The sequence below is a fragment of the Delphinus delphis genome, chromosome 15 (genome assembly GCF_949987515.2).
Source record: "Delphinus delphis chromosome 15, mDelDel1.2, whole genome shotgun sequence".
Classification (NCBI taxonomy): domain Eukaryota; kingdom Metazoa; phylum Chordata; class Mammalia; order Artiodactyla; family Delphinidae; genus Delphinus; species Delphinus delphis.
This window is the reverse complement of record NC_082697.1, coordinates 83666767-83683259: the sequence shown is the minus strand read 5'-3', so window position 1 is coordinate 83683259 and position 16493 is coordinate 83666767. Positions and strand designations below refer to the sequence as shown.

Below are 16493 nucleotides of genomic sequence, written 5' to 3'. Positions count from 1 at the left end.
GCAGGCGGTTGTGGACCTTGCGGCCGTTGCAGAGCGGGCTTGGGTTACCCCGCCGCGGGCCCCGCGGTAGTGCGATCGGGAGGGTTTGACCGCTTCCCGGATGTGGAGGGGCCGGGCTGGAGGGCAGGGCCGGCTACTCCGGATGGGGCTCCCCTGGGACTTGTGAGCTCCGGGTGTTCTGGGGGAGCAGGGGCCACAGACTCGGCCGGGACGTGCCTCGTCCTCCCTTCCGTCCAACCCCGATCCTCCACGTCCTCCTGTCGCCGTGTCGGCATCTCGCACGTGTCTCTCAAGGCGCGTCACCACCTTGGTTGTCTAATCTAAGCGTCCCCTGCCCCCCTCGCTTGTTCCCTGTGGATTCGCACAGTGTTATCGGTGCAGGATGAGTCTGCAAGGCTTCTGTCTTGCTGCCTCGCTTGAGGAAGGAAGAGATTTGGCCTGAGAAGGGAGATGACTTGTCCTAGATCCTCACCGGGTGTGCACGTGCAGTCGCTACAAGGAATCTAAACTCCTAGGGCAGGTGTTCTGTCCACTTAAAGTCAGTTTTAATAAAAGTGTTTTTTGAGCGTCGCAATAAGTTTGTAAAGTTTGTACAAATAATTGAAAGACTGAAACGCACCTGAGTGTGTCCCTTTATTCTGGGTATGCTGTGGATGTCTAATCTAAGTTGTTAACAGACTTAGAAGAGTTAAACTATAAGCGTTTTTTAATTTCATATTTAATGGCGGAGGATTATTTTCGTAGGACTCAATGTACACTCGCTGCTGAAAAAAGTATCCCCTCAGGTACCCCAGCCACGTGGGAGTTACAGACCTGCGGGTGGTTGTTCCCTCCTCATTCTAACAGGCCCTTCTGAAGAGGAAATGGCGGGTCTCCCACAGGTGTCTCTTGTGGAGCGCGGGGCGGGTGCTCGTGCAACCCCGAGCCGCTTCAGTCGTAGCTTCACTGCCTGCGTTTTCCTTCTGCAGGTCCGCCTCCACTGTCACAGTCCTGCACGTTGTTCCAAGAGCAGCAAAAAATGAATCAGCCCCTGGTGAGTTTTGCTGTTTACTTATTTACCTGCTGCTGTTCTTTTGTGATAACACCTTGGGAGGCGAATGGTTCAAAATTTAAAATGGGAAAGTAGGAGTAGGGAAAAGATGTGCTTCGACAAAGTGTAGAGGAGCAGGTCAGTACCAAGTGTTTCTGGCAAGTTCCACGTGTAGATCCCACGATCCTCTTATAGACACAGTACAAGCCTCGTGTTCTTGACATCTGTGGTAAAACGCCATCCCTTGCTTGACTTACATTGTCCTGCCGAAGCACTTTTGTTCTCGGGCGTTAAAGGTTTCCTTGAGGATCCCGCTGTAGGCCGCTAGCCTTCCTGAGCCACAGCCCCTAACGTGTTGACATCGGTGCCTTCCTGTCCTTCCCGTAAGCCGAGATCATGCCTTCCAGGGAGCACTCAGGGCATAGAACTTTTCTGTTCAGTGGAACACCGTTGTCACATAGGTACATTGTTTTCAGTGCTCAGTCCAGGGACGCAATGAGGAGCATCTGGAAGCACAGCCTTGTCATGCTTCCAGTAAATTTCCCTCTTTGTCACTTACAATCTAACAGGGTCGCGTTACACACCATGTAGTGATGTCTGTGGCAAAGATTCCGTGTTTCCCACCTGTATTGTATCGTGCAGCTTGCGGTCTTGGTTCTGCCCCTCCCCGGAACCTGATCCGGTTGAGGTGACCTGGCATCCAGCATACAAACCAGTGGCGATTTGCCAGTCATCACCTCAGACCACTGTCGCCTTCCCATCTGCAGAGTCTGCTGTGTTGGTTTCTATGACAGATCTCTCCTTGCTCTCTTCCTGACTGATTCTTTCTTCCCCCCTCTTTGTGTGTTGTCTTTTCACTCTTGGTTCATGCCTCTTCAACCTGTCTGACTTCGCCTTGTGGTGCTTTTCACTTCCAGCTCTGTCAGTTCTCCCAGCTGGACCAGATAGATGCCTCTGTCCAGCCACTTGCCAGCATCTCTGTGGAGTTTGTCCAAAGGGCACCTCAAATTGCTAGATCCAGTAGATCCAAGAATGACTATTTACAGCTCCCCCGCCCCTTGCCTTCTCCTTTTGTCCCTGGCGGCTCATCGTTGCATCATCCACCCTGTCACCCTACCCAGAAAAATGGGTTCATTCTAAAGTGCTTCTGCAGCCTCTGTTACCACGTTGTAGTATTAGGCTTGTTAATGTCGTAGTCTAAATGGTTTTTATTCGTTCCCCTTCATCCCGTACTTGCTACCATTAAAATAGCTTATCTTTTCATTTCTGTAGTTACAGAAACTTTTTTTCTGTGCTGCTCTTTCCTCCAGCAGCTCAAGTGTATTCTCCACGCTGAGTATTTCTCCTAAAATATTAAGCACAGCGTTTTGTGTGCATGTGGGAACCACTTTAGAGGTTCCCTGGGTGACTGGACAAACGAGGTTGCCGTTCTATGGAGCCATTGACCATCGAGCTGAGCACTGGGGGGAGGTCGTATCTCGCTGATGATGCGTTTGGATGGATCTGTGGGGTAAAATCCTGATCGGAGACGCTTAGGAGAGAGGAGTGGGAGAACTGGGTTTGTTCTGTTCCCAACTGTTTCAGGACGTTTTGCTGTGACGGGGAAAGAAGAAATTGGACAGTAGCTGGAGTAGGAGCTGAGGTCCGGGGAGGATGTTGTGTTGTGTTGTGTTGTGTTGTGTTGTGTTTTGATGGGAGAAATAAGAGTGGGAATGATCCAGTAGATGTGTGTGGGGGAGGGGAGAGCTGCTGCCCGGGGTGCTGGAGTGGGGAGGGGATGGCAGAGCTGGGTTGCAGGTGGGGAAGCCCTCCGATGGCTTCTCTGTTCTCAGGGAAGCAGCTCCTCATCTGAGGGTGAGGGTGAGGTTGGGGGTTTGAGGAGAGAGCAGAACTCTGGGGCCCAGTGGACATTTTCTGCTCTGCTGATGGAAGGATCCCTAGAGGAAGTGTCCTGCTTGCCTCGCTCTTGGCTTGGAGACCATTCACAGCATCTAGTGTTGTGTCTTTTTTCTTAGACATAAACATCAAATGTTTTCAGCTTCTGCATGTGATCTTAAGAAGCAGTTCTCTGCTTCCAGTAGCTTCTCTTCTCCACAGGGAAGGCACTTCACAGACATCATTACAGGAGAGGAAGAGAATCCTGCCCGTCAATGTGTAGGGAAATCCAGAGTGCTGACAAAGCAGAGTCTGGTTTTATTTATTTATTTAGACTTTTATTTATTTATTAATTTAATCATTTTTAGCTGCGTTGGGTGTTTGTTTTTGCCTGCTGGCTTTTTCTCTAGTTGTAGCGAGTGGGGCCTACTCTTCGCGACGGTGCGTGGACTTCTCATTGCGGTGGCTTCTCTTACTAAGGAGCACGGCTTCTAGGCATGCGGGCTTCCATTGTTGTGGCTGGCGGGCTCAGTAGTTGTGGCTCACAGGCTTAGTTGCTCCGCAGCATGTGGGATCTTCCCAGACCAGCGTTCGAACTCATGTGCCCGCCTTTGACAGGCGGATTCTTAACGACTGCGCCACTGGGGAAGTACGAGATCCTGGTTATAAATGCATCGTCAGAACACGTGGCTCAGTGACTCGGGGAAGGGTGACAGCCCTCAAGTGACCAGGACTTGGGTAGCTGCAGAGGTTGGCGAGGCTCTCAGAGCAGCGTGAGGTGGACTGGATGAGGCTCCTGAGGTGCTGGTAAGGACCTCCTTCCTTAGGACGTGGGCCTCCCGTCAGGAACAGCGGGACGTGGATGCAGGCAGACCCTGAGGTTGACTGAAGAGCCTCCCCCCTGTGCTGGTTTTTGTTTCATCCTGTGGAGAAACTGAAACCTTGTAATCGGGACAGTGAGTCATCTGATCTAAAGATGTCATGTGTAGAGACCGTGGACGGCATGAAACACGGGGTGGGGTGCGGTGGGTCAAGTCAGGGGGACTCTGGGCTCCAGCGCGCTGCCCGACAGGAAGGGGCTAGGCCGCGGCGTGTTCCCGCTGGTCCTAGGCCCCGGTAAGCAGTATGGACATTCCCTTGGGGTTTTCTGAATCGTGATGAGGTTGAGAGTATTTTCACATGCTTAGAAGCTGTTTCTTCTTTTTAATGGGTAGACAGTTTTTAGAGCAGTTTTAGGGTTCCAGGAGAATCGAGCAGACAGCAGTTTCCTATGCCCGTCCCTCTGGGTTCCCTCCCTTGATAACCTCTCAGGCCTGTGTGGCGCGTCATCGCAGTGATGGATCAGCATTGACCCCTGATTCTCCCGTGGAGTCTGTAGTTTATATTAAGGCTCCCTCTCTGTGTCCTGCTGCCCAGGTTTGGACAAGTGTGATGACCTGCAGCCACCACTGCAGTGCTACCCAGAAGCACTTCACTGCCCGAAACATCCGTGCCGGTCACCTGTTCATCCCCCGCAGTGTCCCCGAGCCCCCGACAGCTGCTGATCTTGTTACTGTCTGTGTATTTTTGCCCTTTCCAGAGTGTCACGTAGTTGGAATCCTTCTGTCTGTGGTCTTTTCAGACTGGTGTATTTCTGTTTTTATATGAAGGGCCTGTCATGTGCATTGCCCGTCTTCCTGCCCCAATACTGTCTTGTTTTGTTTTGTTTCGTTCTGTTTTGTTTTCCTTGTCTTACTGGCTTTCAGAGTCGTGTTAAATGTTCCTAAATTTTTCCAGTTGGGGTCATGTTAGTAATCATTGTTTTCCAAAGTTTATTGTCTTTTTCCTGTATTTTCCAGCATTGCTATGTAATTCATTACTTTTTTTTTACTTTGAGAGGTTGAGTACTATGCATTTCAGAAGTTTCTCAAAATCAGCACGTTTGTGTGGGTAAGAGTCCTAGTTGAAGAGCACCCTCCTTGGTCAGTACTGAGGTGCAGCTTCTTTGCGGGCGGAGGTGCGTGAGGGGGGAGGAATGCGTCGGTCCCGTGGTTCCCTTTCTGCTGGGTCTCAGTTCCCCTTTCTGGTTCTGGGCAGTGCATCAGCCACTCTCCTGGGACAGGCCAGGCAGGTGGGATCCTCGCTTCCTGGCTGTGGAGGCTGTGTGTGTCTGGGAACACCTTTCTTTTTCCCTGAGGAGCGAGAGGACCTTTTTGGTTGTGGAGCAGCGTCCTAGGACTGTGGCCCCTGGGCCCCCGCTGTTGTGTGTCATTTGGGCCCCAGCCATGCATGGGAGATCTCTGACACAGGGACGCAGCTGTTAAAGCCCTCTTGGGGTTTTGTCACGTACGATCCTCTGAGGAATACTCCTTTTCTCTAATGGAATTCCAGTGCTTAAGCTTTCTAGCCACTCATGAAAAGAATCTCAGAAAGGAAAGGAGACCCGTCCTCTCTGCCACCAAGCAGGGGAGTGAGCCGACACTGTTAACGTAACGCTGAGAAAGTGGCTTGTGGGAAATGTGTAACCAGTTCTGATTTGTGGGATTACAAGGCTGTCTGTGTGGAATCTTACTGTACCAAGTGGTTTTTTAAGACACATACGTCGTGGGTTGTTCCCTTGTGTTTTGAAACTGACCTAAAACCCCTCAGTATTTGCAGTTCTGATTGCTTTCTTAATTTGTTATCCAGGTTTCCTGACATCCTTTTTTTTAAGTTTAAAGTGCAGTTTTCTCATCTTCCCTTTACATAAAAGTGAACGTGGGCAAGCCACTTAACCCATCACCAAGTAGAAAATCATCTGGAACATTCACATGAATGCTGTTTTCAAGCAGCAACAGTGCATATATTTTTATGCCCATTACCAGTGAAAACTATAATGTTTTCTTATTGTGCTGTTTTTTCCTCATCCGGCAAAATTACAAGCAATTAGAAAAGCCCCACAGATCACACATTTTGTGAAATTACAAATGCAGAACCGGAAAGGAGAATAAGGTTGCGTGATTCTACTTACGCTTTAAAATGAGAGTAGTTCGTGGTCTGATCCCTCACTCTCTTGCATTTGGTAATAACTTTCAGTGTGTGAACGTGTGGGCCCCCAGTCTTCATCCGGGCAGCCACAGGTGTGACCAGTGACGCCTGAATGGAATATGGGCAGAGCTTCTGGAAGACTTGCTGTCGATTTCTGAGACAGGCTTCTCGAGGCTGGGCCGAGGCAGTTCTGCACAGACGCTCGTCTGCCTTGGGCGGCAACCAGCTCTTCCCCCCGCCCCGCTCACCCCCCACCCCCTGGTGTCCTATCAGCAGGTGGGCACCCTCAGCCTTCCCAGGCCAGCAAAGCCTGGGTCCCGGACATCTCTTCATCTGGAGCTGGGGGTCAGGTGATCTGGCATCTCAGGGGACCTTGCTAACAGGACCCATCCTGCCTGTTCGATTGTTACACATAAAGAACTTTGATTTCCAGTCAATGTCAGGAGTTTGTTGCCATCTTAAATGGCCTCTGTGCTTGGCGTGGTCTTTTCCTTAACCTCTTCCACACCATTCCTCCCTCCACGTTGTTTTGAAATCACCTGAACTTTTTTATGTTTAACATGCTGGTCCTGTGTTGTATTCCTTTGTTGGCAATTGCATAAACTTAACAGCCACATTACATTTAGTTATTTAAATTTACTTCTCTGTTTTCTGCTTCATATTTGTCCTCCTTTCACGAGTAATAGGATACACTTTAGATTATCAACAATAATAGTAGGTATCATTGAGAAGCATTTTATGTCCAAAGAACTATGTTAAGTGCTTTCCATGGATGAACCCATTTGATATTGACCTGTATCATTATGTGATAGGTACCATTATTATCTTTTTTTTTTTTTTTTTTTTGCTGTACGCGGGCCTCTCACCGTTGTGGTCTCTCCCGTTGCGGAGCACAGGCTCCGGACATGGCTCACGGGCCCAGCCGCTCCGCGGCATGTGGGATCCTCCCGGACCAGGGCACGAACCCATGTCCCCTTCATTGGCAGGCGGACTCCCAACCACTGCGCCACCAGGGAAGCCCCCCCATTATTATCTTTATTTCAGAGGTGATGGTACAGAAGGAAACAGTTTGTAATGACTGGTGTGAGTGTTCGTGAATTTATTCAGAAGATCCATGCTAAAACGTCTGGGTGTGGCAATTTCTAGTTCTTTTGTGAGCGCTCTGTCCCTTGTCAGGAGTGTGCTTCTCCCCTGGAAGGTGTTCATGGGAAGAAGGGATTCCAAGTCCCCAGCTGGGAATTAGGGGCAGCTGACCCAGCTGTCCCCGACAGCTCGTTTGGCAGGTCAGGGTCAGACCACTCCAGGCTTATCTTCATAGTAAAATACGGAACTAGGATGTGTTGCCTGGCTTGCTTGTTACTTTGGGAAGTGTGGCCAGTACTGCAGCTCAGCTCCTTCTGTGAGCGGTAGGAGAAGCTTAGGACAGGAATGGGACACATGTGTCCGGGGTTTAGGAGAGAAGCCTGGGTTGGCGATATAAATTTGGGAAATGTTGACATGTAGATGGTAATTAAAGCCATGAGGCCAGATGGGATCACCATCAAAGCAAAGTGTAAAAGAAAATAACTGAGCCCCAGGTCCCTCTAACTTGAGGATGACTCAGGGGAGAGGAGGAGCCAGCAAACGAGACTGAGAAGGAGTGGCCGGGGAGGTAAGAGGAGGACCACGCTGTTAACAGTCTGGAAGCCAAGCGAAGGGGCACAGTGCATCCCGGGTTGGCACGCGTGCCCTCAGGCCTGTGCTCCTCGGGGGCAGGGGCTTTGTCTGCTGTTGTAGGTCCCCAACAGCCAGGATTGTTCCTGGCTCACAGTGTAAGACAATATTTTCTTTCTTCGTTGTACACTGAATGAACTCATAGCAGTGTATTGCATTTATTTTCCTCCCACGAGATCCATAACGTAAAAGAGGTATACAGTGTTAACTTTCTTGGTGAGCTGGGTGAGCTCTTGTTCCCCTAAGTCTTCTCCACGTCACCCAGTTCCCATCACGGTGCCATTACAGGGGCCAGTGTCATTCACGGACGTGGCTGTGGACTTCACCCAGGATGAGTGGCAGCAGTTGGACCCTGAGCAGAAGACAACCTACAGGGATGTGATGCTGGAGAACTACAGCCACCTCGTTTCTGTGGGTGAGGAGAACCTGCTTTCTGAATTGCTGAGATAAACAGGATTTCCCTCTAACTTACTGACTTTAACTTTGAATTTAACGGGACAAATGTGAGTAATCTGGGGCACCAGGCAGGAGGGCATTTGGTCTTTGCCTCCAAGTAGGTTCTAATTTTGGTACAGCACAGATGGCCACTTCTGTTGTGTAGCTCGAAAGGCAGCCCTTTGCTTAGATGACAGATCTGGAAGCCCAGCAGCCAGGCTCAAGTTCTCTCTCATTTCTGTTAACAGGGTGTCACATTATCAAACCGGAAGTTATCACCAAGTTGGAGAAAGGAGAAGAGCCATGGATAGTGGGAGGAGAATTCCTACTTCAGAGTTACCCAGGTGTGTGAGTGAGGCAGTGAGGAGGTCGGTAACTCAGAAGTGTTTTTCCCTGGAATTTTTTAATGGTGCCAAGCCTTAGAAGTGACTAAGGAGAGTTGCTCGTGTGCTGTAGCTACACGAATCTCACTCCCCAAGACTTCCTCCTTCCCCACAAAAGCTTATGTTGGTAGAGCTCCTCCACGCTTGCTTCTACCCAGAACCAAACCCACTCACTTCCTTCTTCCTCTTAAACCTCAGATCCACTTGTTCTTACAGCATATTCAGTAACCTCTTATCGTAGATTCTTTTTGCTTTCAGCCATTCATAGTCTGTTACTAGAGAATAACTCGTGACTCTCCATATTCTTTTTACTTCCCTTTTTTCTTGTTTCCCATGAAATGCCTCAGACTTGTTTCTGTCTGCAGTTTCACTTCTCACTTCTCTTTCCTTGAGGTCAGAGGTCAAACCCCCGTCTTGTGCATAAACCAGTAAACTCAGTTCACCTTTGCTGTCATGAGCACAGGTGCTGGTCATTCCTGAGATGAGTGCTGCTAGAGTTTGGTATCTCCCTCTTCCTCCAAATGCCCATTTTCATCTTGTCTCCTATTTACTGTTCTGTGGCCAGGGCCTTGAATGCTGTCGTGTCGGAGTAGGTGTGGAGTGAGTAGGAGGTACAGAAATGAGTCGTGGCTCATTTATCCTCCCACCCCCCCCCTCCAGAAATGTCTCTGAAGGATCTGCTTCGCACTTCAGTGGTTTGTTCCCCGACTTCTTCAAAGGGCTCCTCCTGTCTGAAGTCTTGAGGGTTTTTGTCTGTTTAATGCTGCATTGTCCACCCTGTCCTCTGGTTCAGTGTTTCCTGTGGGAGCAGTAGGCGCTCCTTCATTCTGACTGGATTTGCAAGATGTGTTCATCTGCCTTTCTAACCCATCTTATCACTAGTCTCATAGGGTAAGCCTACAGCAATTCCCTGTTGATTGCTAAAAAGAATTTAAACTCCTCCTCCTTTAAGAATTACCCAATATCGGCCCCGTGTTACCTGGAAATTTTAATTTTCTATTGTTTTCTGAAACTCCGGATAAACTCCCTTTGGTCCACACTTCTAAATGTCTTCTGTTTCATTGGGGTGTGGGTTATTTGTCCAGATTACACATTCTTTAAGTCTGAACTCAAATATTCAAACCCTCCTTGAAGTTTTTCCTTCCAGCTCTAATCATCACTCCAATCTCTTCTTTGACTGACTCCACCTCATCATGGTGATGCCTTAAAAAAAAAGCTAGGTCTGATTAAGGAATCTGTTATTTGATTATGTATTTTTTGCTTGAGCTTCTGCACACCACGCCCCCCATAATCCAATAAAGAAAAGGCCATGTTCTCTCCCCTCATCATAGTATGTAATATATAGTACATGTTTATTTCTTTGATTATCTGAGGAGCCAGGTCAGTGAAAGAACCTTCTTGTCCATTCAATCAGAAATAATTTATAGGCAGGTATTTCTTTTTATTTTATTTTTATTTTTTTATTGAAGTATGGTCAGTTTATAGTGTTGTGTTAGTTTCAGGTGTACAGCAAAGTGATTCAGATATAGGCATTTATTTCTAAATATGTATGTCTAGGTGACATCCCATATATTCTGCTGGTAGTCGAAAGATGTCCATATGATTAAAATTAAGAACAACTATGATTTCTATTGAGGGGTTCAAAAGAAATAGGAAATAGAGCCATACTTTCTAAGAGGTTTTGGTTAAGAAAAGAAAACAGAGATGCATGGGTAATTTAAAAGTCAGCATTGCACATGGAATGTTAATGTTCCAATGCAAGGCTGAATCAGAAATATATGGAGAGTAATTATTTTCAACTATAAGGGGAAATGGAGCTAATTAACTTGAGAAAGGACTTGAATAGTATTTTTTTTTAAGCATGGACACACCCTAAAAGATAGGGTTTGAGTGGATCAAGGCTGGAAGTCCGGCAAACTTAGTAAAACAATAGGAGCAGAGACCTGTGGTTGAACGTAAGCTGGAGCATTGCTGGTACCAGACATCTCGGTGTAGGTGACAGTGCCTTAGCCTGTGATCTCTCTCTCCACTTGATGTGAAAGTGCCATGGTGTAAAGTGCTGATCCACCTCCTGAGACTGATTCCTCCTTGTCCTCGTCCACTGGCTAAACTCATTGTCGCCCCATCAGTTTACCTGTTTGCAGTGAGTCCTTTCACATCTAAGAATTGGTCATTCACCCAGCATCTTTTGTCTTCTCATCATTGCTCCACGTTTGTATTTTACCTTCTATACCCAGTTTTGAACAAAATCTTAAAAGTAGCAAAGATCAAAGGTGCTTGTGTGTGTTTTTGCTGCGTTGGGTCTTCGTTGCTGTGCGTGGGCTTTCTCTAGTTGTGGCGAGCAGAGGCTACTCTTTGTTGCAGTGTGCAGGCTTCTCACTGTGGTGGCTTCTTGTTGTGGAGCACGGCCTCTAGGTGTGCGACCTTCAGTAGTTGTGGCACACAGGCTCTAGAGCGCAGGCTTAGTAGTTGTGGCACATGGGCTTAGTTGCTCTGTGGCATGTGGGATCTTCGCAGACCTGGGCTCAAACTCGTGTCCCCTGCACTTGCAGGCAGATTCTTAACCACTGCGCCATCAGGGAAGCCCGGTGCTTGTGCTTTTGTCAGCTTTTCTCACCACTGGAGATTGTGGAGGTTGTGTGTATGCATGTGGGTGCTTATTCCAAACCAAAAGAATAAGGGAAAAAAGTACACTTGGAATTGTTTTCATCTGTCCATGAAGCTAGCACCTGTGCCACAAAGAAATGGCTTGTGTACAAGTCACATCTCATATCTTATATAGGAAGATGTATAAAAATTGGTTAATTTTGCCTCTTTTTAGAAGAAGACTGGGAAGCCCATGATCTGATAGAGGGAGCCCAGGAAAATGAAGACAAACATTCAAGGCAAACCGAATCTGTCAACAACAAAACCCTGATTGAAGAGAGAGGTAATGTTTTTGGTAAGACTTTTAATGTGGAAACAAACCCTGTTCCTTCAAGAAAAATATCCTGTAAATGTGACTCATGTGGAAAGAGTTTAAAATCTACTTCAGAATATATTAGTAGTGATGGAAGCTATGCAAGAATGAAGCCGGATGAATGTAGTGCATGTGGGAAATCTCTTCTCCATGTTAAGCTTGAAAAAACCCATCTAGGAGATAAACCTTATGAATTTAATCAAAATAGGGAGGCTTATGCTCTAAATGAAGGAAGTATTTATCAGAACATTCATATTTTAGAGAAACCCTTTGAATATATGGAATATCAAAAAGCCTTTCAAAAGGGTACAGTGTTTGTTAATCATATGGAGGAGAAGCCCTACAAGTGGAACGAATCTGAAATAGCCTTTCTCCAAATGTCAAACCTCAGTGTGCACCAGAGAGCTCATATGGAAGTGAAGCCCTATGAATGCAATGCATGTGGGAAGTCCTTCTGTAAAAAGTCAAAATTTATTATACACCAGAGGACTCATACAGGAGAGAAACCTTATGAATGTAACCAATGTGGGAAATCCTTCTGCCAGAAGGGAACCCTCACTGTACATCAGCGAACACACACAGGGGAGAAGCCCTATGAATGTACTGAATGTGGGAAAACTTTCTACCAGAAGTTACACCTCATTCAACATCAGAGAACTCACTCAGGAGAGAAGCCCTATGAATGTAGTTATTGTGGAAAATCATTTTGCCAGAAGACACATCTCACACAACACCAGAGAACACATTCAGGAGAGAGACCCTATGTTTGTCATGACTGTGGAAAAACCTTCTCCCAGAAGTCAGCACTTAATGACCATCAGAAAATTCACACAGGCGTGAAACTCTATAAGTGCAATGAGTGTGGGAAATGTTTCTGCCGCAAGTCTACTCTGACTACACACCAGAGGACACACACAGGAGAGAAACCCTACGAGTGCAATGAATGTGGGAAATTCTTCTCTCGGTTGTCATATCTCACTGTACATTACAGAACTCATTCAGGAGAGAAGCCCTATGAATGTAACGAATGCGGGAAAACCTTCTACCTGAACTCAGCCCTCATGAGACATCAGAGAGTCCACACAGGAGAGAAGCCCTATGAATGTAATGAATGTGGAAAGTTATTCTCCCAGTTGTCATACCTCACTATACATCATAGAACTCACTCAGGCGTGAAACCCTATGAATGTAACGAATGTGGGAAGACCTTCTACCAGAATTCAGCCCTTTGTAGACATCGGAGAATACATAAAGGAGAGAAGCCTTATGAATGTTACATATGTGGGAAGTTCTTCTCTCAGATGTCATACCTCACTATACATCACAGAATTCATTCAGGAGAGAAGCCCTATGAATGTACTGAATGTGGGAAAACCTTCTGCCAGAATTCAGCTCTTAATAGACATCAGAGAACACACACAGGAGAGAAAGCCTATGAGTGTTATGAATGTGGGAAGTTCTTCTCTCAGATGTCATATCTCACTATCCATCATCGAATTCATTCAGGAGAGAAACCTTTTGAATGTAACGAATGTGGGAAAGCCTTCTCTCGGATGTCATACCTTACAGTACATTATAGAACTCATTCAGGAGAGAAGCCCTATGAATGTAACGAATGTGGGAAAAAATTCTACCACAAATCAGCCTTCAATAGCCATCAAAGAATTCACAGGAGAGGGAATATGAACGTACTTGACGTGGGAAGGCTTCTTTGAAGTCACACCTCATTTAATGTCACAGAACCCTCAATATTTCTACCATCCTAAGATAGTTCACACAGGTGAGTGTGGACAAGCCTTCGAGCATTATAGTCAGACTTGGAATCTGGAAGTTCACAGGATGGAAACCACAACTGTAACTAGGCCCCATGATGGGTTGACAAGAGTAAAAATTTATTGATACTTAAATTGTACATAGTTTCACCATGGATTCAAACTATTTCACATATCAGGGAATTCAGACCAAGGGAAAATCTCTCAACTTAAGGAATGTGGAGAATATATTCTGTTGGAAATTATGAATACTGAAAGTTATATTTCTGATAAAATATAAAGCTTTTTGTAAAAAAGGAGCCGCAGAAGATGGCCGTTGTGAATAAATATGCTCCTTATGTAAATAGAAGCTGTAAAGTTGTCAGGTAGCTAATCAAGACAGCAACATGGCAACATTAAGCTCATATATGAGTGGGTCCTGAGGATGTAGGACTAATGCTTTTGAGGGTGTTTTGGTCTGTTTGTTTGCTTTTTAAGATGCTGCATTACAGGAATTGTTTGTTCAGTTTGAGTCATGTTTGAAAAGGCATCCTATCCTTATTAGAATAATTTCTAAGGCATATGGTAAAGACCCATTTTAAGTAGCACCACTATGTTAGTATCTTAATATGCATTGTTACTGAACTAATATTTGAAGGATAAAAAGTATGCTTCTTTTTGTAATCTTCCCTGGCATTTATAAATGCATTTTATCATTGGTAACGAACTAAGTCTTCCATAAGGGAGCCAGTGTTTTTAATAATGTTTTCAACTGTATCTGAATTAGCAAGAGATAGAAATCTATGCAAAAAATAGCAAATGGCATAGATAATTTACAATTGTTAATGCTAGAAGTCTGTAGTGAGGAACATAGGACTCATTGCACTCAGTACAGTTTTTTAGATGAACCTAAAATAGTTTCATTTTAATCTGATTTTTTCCACCTACGGTTTTTTATTTAGATGCCTACCTAAGTGTAAGTGTGCAGAGCACACATAATGTGTAACCTAGGAATTAATTTTATTTGATAGGATGGTATTTTTAAACACTGTGCTTTGCTCCTTCCTGAATGGATTAAGAGTGGGTTCATATGGCTTTGTAGCTGGCATTGTTGGGTGACCACCCTAGTCACTCGCTCCTTATTGTTGGCTGGCCAAGTTTGGGTATCCATTTCTCCTGACAGAACAGAAAAATCCTGATTAGTTTCAGCCAATAATGATAATCCCTTTCTCATGGCCAGCAACTGGTTTAGAGTGGTCCAAGGACCCATTCTAGACAAATAAAGGAAACATCTGACAGGTTATTTCTGGAAAAGTTTTCTTCAAAGCTTCAAGGAATCATGCTGGGTGAAATGGAACCTTGTTGAACTTTTCCTCCTCTGGAATGTGATGCCTGGCTCTGTCTTTCAGCAATGAATTATGATATAATTTGCACGTGGCAGAGCAGAAAGATTGGAAGAACCTGGGACCTGGGCAATGCTCTTGAGCCACTGAACCAGCCAGCCATGTAGCCATTCCACCTCTGGACTGTTTCTTTTCTGAAAGACTAAATTTATTTTTAAGATGATTGATTTGGTTGTTTTTAAGGATAACTAAAGATACAGTTTGTAGGAGTTACGCGATTGAGAAGTGGACTTTAGGCAAATCATTTATTTTGAGCTGTTGATTTCGAAATTACCTTATTTTCTGTAAATTTTGGTGTAAATAGTTTAAGCATTAGAAAACCTGAAACCATTAAATGTGTATGTTTTTCTAAATTGTTATGTTACTGACCTAAGAACCTCTGGAACCTGATACGATGTCAGGTATATCTATCTTTTGGTAATGCATGACATAAATTTTGTTTAGGTTAATATGTTATTCATGGATCATTGCTATCATGTTGTTGACAATATATGGTGTCAGGTAAGGACCTACTTCTGTTGTCCAGTGATTAGCCTGATAGCCTGTATTATTTGAGTAATTCACCCCTTACCACGGAGATGAAATGCCATGCTTCTCATGTATTTCTGTCACTCATGGCACCTGTTTTTTGTTGCTTATCACTTTTCCACCATATGATCTTGAGTCTGCTACATAACAGGAATTAAAATTCTGGTAGAGTGTATAATAGTTTTGTGTAGCAACTATATTTGTTGAAATGATATTTGCAGAGGTTTCCTACACTAGAGGGAAGTAGCTTAAATAAACAGTATGCATTTTAAGTAAAATATTTGAAAAGTTTAAATGGTTTACCACATTCTTTTTCTCTTATGGAGTGCCTGACATGAAAGGGTCCTGTACATGTAAGTGGTCCTCAACTGCCTCTTCAGTAATGCAGTCGTGGGATTTCTTTATTGTTTCAGAGATGTCAGTGTTTTCATATTATTACATCTGTGAAATTAGGATCTATAGCATGTTCTGATTCAACTGGCATTGATTTTTTTTCTTCCTTAGAGGTACTTAAAATAATGGGTTGTCTTAGATTTGATGGAATGCAATATTTGAAAAGTTTTTAACTATTCCTGGCAAGGCCTAAGTTCATGAAAGAAGGCACCACAGGGGATGGTTCTGTTTCCCCACCCAGCAGCAAACCGAATGTGGAATTGGGCAGAGCAGGAGTACTTGCTCTTTATACACAGTGACCTCATACTGTGGAGTGTAAGCAGATTTGGAACTCCCAGGGGGTTTCCAAGGGCTGAGCAGGAGGTCGACCCCTCCTGGCACATAGAGGTGAGATTCCCCCAGTTTATTTGGTCTGTTTTTTCAGTTATCCTAGTGTTAGTGAAATGGTGGTTCATTTGATGCTTCTGTGGCCTCTCAAACAGGTCAAAATGAAGACCATTCCTAACACCAGGGCCCTCTTCTGAGGCAACAGTCACCCTCTCTTTATTCCACCTCAGTGTGGCTGGCTGGGCTGTCCACTCTAGCGCCCCAAAGAAAGTTGTATGGATAGATACTGGTAAGGATGTATTGGTATGTTTGTATACTGTGGAAATATGTAAAATGATACAGGCATCTGGGAAACTAACCTGGAAATACCTTTTAAATTCAATAATATGTGTGCTTTATCATGCAGTAGTACCCCAATCTGTTGATAGATCCCAGAGAACTTCTATACACAGGAGGATGTATATACAGGGAATTTCACCACAGCAGGACTTTTGAGATATCCTAGGTGACTGTCATTAGAAGAGGTGAGTAAAATGTGGATCAAGCAGTGGGGTGGTGTCCAGCAGTTAGCAGTGTGTGCTTTGTTGTAGCACAGCTGATTAACCCTTTTAGATATGAATGAAAGAAAAATGGATGGAATGAGATTTCGTGCAACTAAAAAATGTTTACATCAAAGTTACACACACACCC

At 45.2% G+C, this 16493-nt stretch overlaps 1 protein-coding gene across 11 annotated transcripts in view; it reads left to right on the top strand.

Moving 5' to 3' along the window:
* ZNF12 (zinc finger protein 12) overlaps positions 1 to 16493 on the top strand; it is a 58991-nt gene that overhangs the window by 31211 nt on the left and 11287 nt on the right. For 7 of the 11 annotated variants that reach the window (XM_060032471.2, XM_060032475.1, XM_060032473.1 and 4 more), the window contains 4 exons: positions 969 to 1033; positions 7913 to 8039; positions 8308 to 8403; positions 11264 to 16191. In XM_060032471.2, coding sequence (XP_059888454.1) covers positions 1019 to 1033; positions 7913 to 8039; positions 8308 to 8403; positions 11264 to 13116 — 2091 coding nt within the window. In that variant the 5' untranslated portion in view covers positions 969 to 1018 and the 3' untranslated portion in view covers positions 13117 to 16191. The other 4 variants (XM_069541434.1, XM_069541433.1, XM_069541432.1 and 1 more) reach the window with 4 other exon arrangements.